Source organism: Sesamum indicum, linkage group LG3 (genome assembly GCF_000512975.1).
Source record: "Sesamum indicum cultivar Zhongzhi No. 13 linkage group LG3, S_indicum_v1.0, whole genome shotgun sequence".
NCBI classification, from domain to species: domain Eukaryota; kingdom Viridiplantae; phylum Streptophyta; class Magnoliopsida; order Lamiales; family Pedaliaceae; genus Sesamum; species Sesamum indicum.
The window spans coordinates 5529351-5538774 of NC_026147.1; the positions used below are offsets into that span (position 1 = coordinate 5529351).

Consider the following 9424-nt stretch of genomic DNA (forward strand, 5'->3'; position numbering starts at 1 on the left):
ACATTTGCGCTGAAATTATTTGTGGTCGTTTTCTCTGCCGTCAGGACGAATCACGGCATGAGACCATCGCTGCTTGAATCCTCTCGTCCAGACGATTCCAACGAGACCACGATTGCTCATTTTCGTCAATATTTCACCGAGATTCGAGTTTTTAAAGTTTTCACAAAAATATTTTTTTTTATTTCAACTAAAATTCTTATTATTATTATTTTTAATTAAAAATAGATCACGGTGCCATGAAATTTTTTTTTTAGAAAAAATTTTGAGGCACCGGGTTGTCAGAACACGGTGCGGTCTAGAATGTTAAAACTTTTCAAATTCACCTATTTCTGCAATTATTTTTTCGATATTTTTTAAATAATTTTGCCTAATCATGACCTCATTAGAAAATTTTAAAAGTCAAAAGAGGTATTTTTAGAGATATTTTTTTCAATAATATTCTTTTTTTAATATTCGATGAAGATAAGTATTGAGTTAAGAATAAACCAACAAAGAAATAAGAAAAAACTATTGGATAACAACAAAAGTCATAATTAATATAGACTCATGAAGAATAAAAAGATAACAAAAGGTGAATAAGGAATTACGTCTAAAGCTAATTATTCGAAAATTTTAAATTTTTCAATTTAAAATTAATTTAAGCATCGAAAAATTATTATTATGAAACATTCGTTGCTTATAATATTTGTTTGTATTATATGCCGACCCTAAACAACATTGGTCGATTTTTTATACTTAAGCTTATACTATCGATTTTTTTTTAAAGAATCTTTGAAAATATCTATTTATAATATATATATTTTTTAAGTATTCCGCGTAACATAATTATCAACTTAAGAATAAGCCATAAAAAATGTTTTATATAACAAGATTTGTTCGCATTATTACGGATATAGGTAAGAATCTCACGTTAATCGTATATTAGGAATTTCAGTAAGTAAAGTTTAAAATCTTCTCTTTCTAGCAAGATATTTTTTTAGGACAAGTTCGTACGATTTTTATGAAGATAAATTAGACGATAATTCTTTTTATAGGATTATGATCGAGTTGCAAATTTCATTATTTAACGACTTATGTAGAAAATTGAAGTCACGAGAAATTTAATTGATTTATCAATAAACTTTAAGATTGAAAAACTCGTTAGACTTCTACCGAATTAAAATAAATAATAACACGCCCAATACGTCACTAATCACAAGTCCAGTGAATAAAAAAAAAAATGATTTTGGTGGAAAATTCGTCATTTTCTTACAAAGTCGATTGATTCTCTCCTTCCGTCGGGTGAGATTAGCATCATCTGTCTGACTGTCTCCTCAACTGTTTTTACAAATTTTTCTGATTTTTCTACCAATGGCATGTCTCGTGGCTTTCAACTCTTCTTCTATATATAACAGCGGCAAAGCTAGAAACTTCTTCAAGCGTTTCCTGAGGCAATCACGAAACCCCTCCTACTCTCCTCGTACCGCTGTTCCTTCACTGTATCCAGTTCTTGATTTCAGACCCATTAATCCTCGTAGAGAACCCATTTGCTTAAACATCCGTAAAATTTCATCGTATTGTACCAGAGCTCCCCACAATCTCAAGAATTGTATAACTAGTAGTAGTAGTAGTAAAACTAGCATCTTCGCGAAGGATTTTTCTGGAACTGTGACTGATCCATTGAGCAGCGGGCCGAAGATGACGGTGGCAGCGGCGCCATGCATCAAAGACGGTTCTCTGATGGCGAATGGGAAGGTGGTCTTGACTGGTGTCCCCTCAAACGTCGCAGTTTACCCGGTGACTGATGGGTTATCCTCGTCTTCTTCTCCCTCTGCTGCGTTTCTTGGTGCCAGTTCGAGTATTCCAAGTTCCAGACATGTTTTCGGTCTTGGAGTTCTTGAGTAAGTTCTCTCTGGGAATGCTTTTAGGTTGTTTGTGTAATTACTGATATGAAATGGAAAGATTTTGAATTTTTGCTCTAAAGTTAGTTTATTTTTTTCCATGAAATTGTGTCTCAATGCAGTTCATCACTGAATTTAGAATTGTCTGTCAGAAATTCAATGAGTTAGTTTTTATGTGTGCCTTTCATTTTTGGCAATAATTTGTATGAATTCAGTCTTTTTCTTTTCTTGTTTAGCTAGTCAGAAGATGCTATGTTGATTTATTTGATGGGGTTAATAGAATTGTATGTGGAATGTGAAATTCCTACAACTCCTTTGAATGCGGAAAGAGAAGTTTTAGTATGGGTTGCACATTTATGAAAATTTAGTCTATCTATTTTCAGGAGTTTCTTGTCAAGAATTCAGATTTCATGAGTATTTGTTCAGTTGGCCATGTTTTGGTTGGTCAAATGGTGGTAATTAGGTTTTCGCTGATCCCTTGTGAATATTGCAGAGAATGCAAATTTGTGTGTCTATTCAGACACAAAATTTGGTGGATGATACCCCGTTTTGGAAGTTCAGGAAGCGATATTCCCATGGAAACGCAATTGTTGCTCTTGGAAGTGAGGGAAAACTTTGCAGTCTGTGATGATATTTCATCAGGTCAATCTGCCGCTAACACATTTTACATCTTGTTATTGCCTGTATTGGAAGGACAATTTCGGGCAACACTGCAAGGAACTAAGGCAAGTGAGCTTGAGTTCTGCGTCGAAAGTGGTAAGATAACTTACAATCTAAAAACTGATCTCGTATCTTGCAACCCAATAGTATTTGATGTTTCCGTGTGCATGGTGATTTATTGACATGTTTGCTTTTCAGGAGATGCTCACGTCCAAACCACTCAGGTGTCGGAAGCAGTCTTCATAAATTCAGGGGATAACCCTTTCAAACTCATAAAGGAGTCCTTCGAGTATGAATCCAATCTTTTTCTTCACCATTTGGTGTGATTCTTTCTATTTACGGTTTGGTTAACATGCGGCGTAATTTCCTGCACAGGATACTTGAAAAGCAAAAACGGACTTTTGCTCATATCAAACACAAAAAGGTATCAATAAATTGAATTCTTTTGTATTTGTGATGCTTATAATTTGGGATCCTGTTTAAATCTGATGTTCTTTAATTGACAGAAACCTACTCATTTAGATTGGTTCGGTTGGTGTACATGGGATGCTTTCTATAAAGATGTAAATCCACGGGGCATTAAAGAAGGTCTTGAAAGGTATGATGAGATAGGATTAGTTGCTTTCAAAAGTCATGATTGGCTGTTCTCTAATTGAAATAATACTAAATTGTTATTTTCCGAACAGTTTTCTTGAAGGAGGTTGCCCGCCCAAGTTTTTGATTATTGATGATGGATGGCAGGATACATTTAATGAGTTCCAGAAGGATGGAGAACCTTTTGTTGAAGGATCACAGTGAGTTGATCTTGTTATGGCATTACTGCCCCTTATGGTAGCATTAAAATTTTGTAACTTGGTTGTATAATTCATTGATTTGTAGATTCGCCAGTAGATTGGTTGATCTGAGGGAAAGCTCCAAGTTCATGGGCTCAGGTGCAGAACTTTCATGCCATGATCTGCATGACCTTGTCAAGTTCATCAAAGAAAAATATGGCGTAAAGTATGCTTGATTTTGCTTACTCTAAGATTAACAATCAGTTATGTTATGGTATGACTGCTAATTCCGAGCCACTGTATGGTATAGATTTGTGTATGTGTGGCATGCATTGGTTGGTTACTGGGGAGGGATCCTTCAGTCATCTGAAAAAATGAAGAACTACAATCCAAAGATAACATATCCAGTGCAGTCTCCTGGCAACGTTGGAAATCTTCGAGATATAGCTATGGACAGTTTAGAAAAATATGGTGTGGGGCTGATAGATCCTGAGAAAGTTTACGACTTCTATAATGATCTCCATAGCTACCTTTCGAGCAGTGGCGTTGATGGAATAAAAGTAGATGTCCAGAATCTCATAGAGACACTAGGTGGAGGCCATGGTGGGCGAGTTTCCCTGACCAGAAAATATCAAGAAGCACTGGAGGAGTCCGTTGCCAGAAATTTCAAAGAAAATAACCTCATATGCTGTATGAGTCATAACACTGATTCCATCTACAGGTTCGAGAACGCTTCGGAAAATTCTGAACCAATTTTACGTACTTTGAGGTAATTTCTGACTGATGACTGATTGCCAGCTCAAGGAGAAGTGCCACTGCGAGAGCATCAGAAGACTTCATGCCGTGGGAACCTACGTTTCAGACTTTACATGTAGCTTCTGTGGCCTTCAACAGCCTTCTCCTGGGGGAGATTGTGGTTCCAGATTGGGACATGTTCCAGGTATAATTCCGGAAGCCGTTCAGCGAAAAAGTGCAGCAAGTTTGTCTATCCATTCTTTAACTATCATGAACCACATTTCCAGAACCAAACGATGGCTATATGTATTCAATGACTAACATAATGCATTGGCACATAAAGCAATTTCTACATTATTGCATCTATCATCGACGTACTTCGAGTTTGCATATCTTTGTAAAATTTGCCTTTCCATCCTATTTCAGAGCGATCATTACACAGCCGAATTCCATGGTGCTGCAAGAGCATTGGGTGGATGTGCGGTTTATGTGAGGTGAGCTTTACTAGTAAATGCATTGGAGCGGTTTTGATCTGATCCTGAAAACTTTCACTGTCATGTACTTCTTTCTCTCACAAATTTATGTATTTTGTTCTAATCCTAAAGTGACAAGCCGGGCATGCATGACTTCAAAATTCTGAAGAAGTTGGTATTGCCTGACGGCTCGGTACTAAGAGCTAAATATGCTGGGCGACCTACACGTGATTGCCTGTTTTTAGACACAGTAATGGATGGGAAAAGGTGAAATGATAGAACTTCTTGGATATATATTGAATCCAAGCTTGTATTAGAATCTATAGGCTAACGGCATTAACTTGTGCAGCTTGTTGAAAATTTGGAACTTGAACAAGTTATCCGGAGTGGTTGGTGTTTTCAACTGCCAAGGAGCTGGAAATTGGCCGTTGAGAGATGGACCCGAACGCAACCCTAGTTCATCCTCTGACTCTCTCATCTTATCAGGCCATGTGAGTCCTCAAGATGTTGATTTTCTAGATGAAGTTGCCCATGAAACTTGGAGTGGAGACTGTGCCGTCTATGCCTTCCATACTGGTAATCATATTTTCTTAATTTTGATTCATCTAATGACAACTCCAATATTCATTAATTCGGTAATATTTATTGACATTATTATGGTATAGGATCCCTTTCTCGATTGTCAAAAGAAGAAAACGTCAAAGTGTCTTTAGCCACTCTTGAATGTGAAATATTTACAGTCTCGCCGATAAGGGTAAGTTTACAAGCTACATTATCGACTGAACCTTGCTGTATCGTATTTGATACTCACAAGCGCCCACCTCAACAGGTTATAAACGAAACTCTGCATTTTGCTCCTATTGGATTGATCGATATGTATAACTCTGGAGGTGCAACCGAAGGTCTAAGTTCCGCTGTTGAACCTTCAGCATGCACTATAACAATACAAGCACGGGGCTGTGGCCGTTTTGGCGCCTATTCTAGCAAGAAGCCGATTTCTTGTACAGTGGACGGCAAGAACGAAGAGTTTGTATACTGTCCAGACGATGGATTGCTGATAGTTAAACTTGAAGGTGAATGCAAAAGTAGGGATATTAACTTCTGCTATTAGTTCCAGTTTTATTCGATCAATAATTCTTGGAGATCGTCTTCTCAAGGTCAATGCCATACCTGATCTACAGACAAGTTATACAGCTTTATCTAAAAACGAATAAAACGTAACTCCGCATCCAATCGATTAACCTCGGGTGCTGCTATTGTTCGGATGATTTCTTCTGATATTCTAGTTTTGCCAGTTGCATGCCCGAAGAATAAGTGTGTAGTTCTGTACTGTAAGTGTGTTTCATGCAAGAAATTGGCATTGTAATGAAATAATTCTTTTATTATTATTTTTGTTATTCAAATTGCTTGTATCTAGACAAAGTTATAGGATTTGGCGTGCATCCTACTTGTTTATCTATATTATATAAAAAAGAAAGTCTCTCTATACTCACAAACGGTAGTTAATGATGTTGCTGTATCAATTTTTTTGTAAAGTCAAAATTGCCTTTCGACTAATAATATAATTAATTTATTCAACTTTCAAATTTTATACCAATTGATAATTTAGTTCTTTTTTCTTTCTTTCTTTTGTTTTTTTAAATGGAATATATTAGTTTATATATTTTATATTTATATAATATATTTTAAAAATGTCATGGCAATGTGGCCTATTTTAACGCTTTGAAATGGGTAAAATTTATTTTAGTTCCCAATATTTAATTTTAATTTTAAAATAAATTTTATTTTTTCAATGCCCTTTAAATTAGTCCTTCTAGTGGGTGAGGTTCCTATATTGCGTTTATAATTTTTTTTTTAATTTCCTCGCGTTTCATTTTTAAATTGCAATTTGTCCCAATAACCATTGGACAATTATTTGGGTAATAACTTGATTGATTGCATATAAACATGATTATTTTGAATTAATGAACTTTTAAAATTTCAAATAAAAGGCACTTGAATAAATAAATTGAAGAAAAAAGTTTAAACAAAAAATCTTTTAAAAATTTGAAAAAAAAAATAAGAAAGGAATATGTGAGTTAAAAGGGGAAACAACATTTTTGGTCCCGTGAGTTAGGTTTGTTTCACTTTTGATTTCATTTATTACGAGATTAACACTTTTCAGTCCCATAATTTATAAAAATTACCACTTTTTGGCCCTCATTCAACGATGTCAGTCACATGCTCAGCATATGGTCATCAAGTATTTTTAGCTCGAGGAAAAATTAGGACATTTTCCAACTTGGATCACTTTTAGAGAAAAATATAACTACATTTGGGGGGGGGGGATCTTAAAGGAAAATAAAAAGGGGGTATTTTTCTCTTTTCTCACAAAAATTGAATCTCACTTCCCTATTTTTGTAATTTGAAGACAGATAAAAACAATACAAAGAATCATGTCTTACATAAATGATTCAAATATGTCAAATGGAGCATCCATATTGATGAGGGAGAACTTAGGAAAAGACGGATATACCCTCAAAGAAGGGTAAAAGTGACTTTATGCGCCAAAGTGGTTTGACCAAATACTTAAGGGCGTAATTAATGGGCATAATCACAGATTCCTAGCACATTACGTGTGATCATGGTGCATAAATTAGGGAGATGTGCATTTATGCGAGAAACACAGTCTGAGATCATGGGCACGTGGCGTTCTCCGGTGTAGAGGCTTCATTCAATATAAGAAGGAGAAAATCTCTTTAACAAAGGTAATTTTTCGGATTCACAAAGAAACATATTTACATCTCAGTATTTGATATTTAAGAAGCATAACTAACTTGAGCGTCAGAATGTCTTCGTCGAGTGTCAACCCGACTAGATAACGTTTTCTTTTATCCACAGTATCTCAAGGATCGGGATCAAAGCAAAGCGATGCTACAACTTGTCCCTGTGTCACGGGTTGCCCATTCACTAGGCCCCTTGACGCGCACTTCGGCCACTCAACCGTTCTACATGGCCGACCACTCAGCCTTTATCGACAGACGCTGGACAACCAACTAGTCTTAGAGTCCTAGGTGTAGGCCTTTTATTGCTTTGTTACTGCTTTGTTATTTGCTTTCTGTTGTTTAGATTCCTCAAGGGGACGTTACGCCTCTTGAGTTGCAAATTTCAGCTTTTCTACTGTCTAGTGTAGACGATAGGATTTATTTTTTTTAAGCCTATTATAGGGGGGAATGAGTTCAAAAAGCTTAGTTTAGTAACGTGTTGGAGTCCCCCTCAAGGCGAACCCCTTGCTCTAGCATCGTTGATCATTGTATACGCATTTTCAGTTCAATGCAATTTGGTTTTCTAAATCCGCGTGCGCAATTTACGGTTTTGTGATTTGTTCCTCCCGACTCTGATATTTTCGGCGCGCTGCATTAGTGCCGAGCGGAGGTATTGGCGGACGTAGTCAGCGGACTACTAGCCACACGACGCGCTGTGTGATAGGCGCCTCGTGAGAGGTGGTATCAGAGCCTCGTGCCACGATGGGGCCGAGGCGGACCGCTACTGCTGCGAGGGCATCGGGGCAAGATCCGGAAAGCCCGCGACATGCCGCAGCTTCAACCAGCGAGCGAGCTGAGAACCCGGAGGACGGACACTCCCGGTTGGTGGAATTGGAGACGAAGGTCTCTTCTCTAGAATCTGAGATCACGGTGCTGAATTCGGAGTTGGACGAGTGTCGGCACGTGATTCAGGAGATGGCTGGCGTATTCGGAAACGACAGCATTGCCGATATGCGGCGTGACATGGAGCAGATGTCCATTCAGATTGGGCTGCTCCAGCGTGCGGTGGGTAGCACGCCTATGGTTGCTCACGACCCCGGTGCTAGGCCTTGAATACCAGAACCGAAGGCCTATAGCGGTGAGCGTGATGCGAAGGAGGTCGAGAACTTCCTCTTCGACATGGAACAGTACTTCCTTGCGGCAGACGTGCGGGACGAGGCAAGGAAGGTTGCGACTGCGACCATGTACCTGACTGGTGACGCAAAGCTGTGGTGGCGGACCAAGTTTGCGGGAATCCAGGCTCATCAAATACAGCTCGACACGTGGGCTCTTCTACGGGAGGCGATTAGAGAGCAGTTCTTCCCCGAGAATGTGGAGTACAATGCCAGGAGGGCATTGCGAAAGCTTGAACATACAGGTTCCGTGCGGGAATATGTGAAAGCTTTCTCAGTGCTGATGCTGAACATCCGAGACATGTCGGAGGCAGACAAGCTGTTCACTTTCATGGAAGGCTTGAAACAGTGGGCGAGAAACGAGTTGCAGAGGCAACGAGTGACTGATTTGAGTTTGGCTATTATAGCGGCCGAACGCTTGGCAGATTTCAACCTGGAGACTCAGAAGGATAGGCAAGCGACGCCTAGTCCCGAGCGGAGTAAGTGGAATGGGATGAAATCGTTCAGAAATAATTTCAGCAGAGGTGGGGGAGACCAGAGGCCCCACTCTCAGAATGGCTCACAGGGCGGTTCGGACAGGAACAGGCCCCAGGAGAACAAGCAGGGAGCACTCGAGAGGAGAAGAGGGTGTTTGATCTGCGATGGTCCGCATATGTATCGGGATTGCCCGAAGAGACAGGTGTTGAATGCATTGGCAACGACCTTTACCGACAAGGTGTCGTCCTCAAAGAGTGTGGAGCCACAAGCAGAGGCAGGTGGTGAGAACAACACGGAGGAGGATGAGGACAACTTGGGGGCCGTAAACCAATGGTGCAACACATTCTCTATGGTGGCGGCAAAGAGAGCTGTGCCACCCCTTGCGAAAAAGACCATCCCAGCTCTTACTGTGGAGCAGCCGGAGAAGAAAGAAGAAGAAGTTCAGCCCCGGATTCCTAGGAAGAAAGGGTTGATGTTCGTGGATGTGAAGATTCATGGCAAGCCGATTCG

At 39.2% G+C, this 9424-nt stretch overlaps 1 protein-coding gene across 1 annotated transcript; it reads left to right on the plus strand.

Annotated features, from left to right (window-relative positions):
* Window positions 1281-5924, plus strand: LOC105157307 (probable galactinol--sucrose galactosyltransferase 2). The gene is made up of 14 exons (XM_011073696.2): window positions 1281-1880; window positions 2374-2636; window positions 2739-2829; window positions 2916-2964; window positions 3047-3138; window positions 3227-3334; window positions 3420-3539; window positions 3624-4034; window positions 4112-4253; window positions 4475-4542; window positions 4654-4788; window positions 4871-5097; window positions 5187-5275; window positions 5351-5924. The coding sequence occupies exons 1-14, from the start codon at window positions 1351-1353 to the stop codon at window positions 5630-5632; spliced, it is 2607 nt and encodes an 868-aa protein (XP_011071998.1). The 5' UTR covers window positions 1281-1350; the 3' UTR covers window positions 5633-5924.

Bases quoted from the DNA above. Each gene is read 5' to 3' on its own strand.
- LOC105157307 (XM_011073696.2), top strand. From the start codon at position 1,351: ATGGCATGTCTCGTGGCTTTCAACTCTTCTTCTATATATAACAGCGGC. The intron at 3,335-3,419 runs GTGAGTTGATCT...ATTGATTTGTAG, and splicing joins CCTTTTGTTGAAGGATCACA to ATTCGCCAGTAGATTGGTTG. The intron at 4,254-4,474 runs GTATAATTCCGG...ATCCTATTTCAG, and splicing joins CAGATTGGGACATGTTCCAG to AGCGATCATTACACAGCCGA.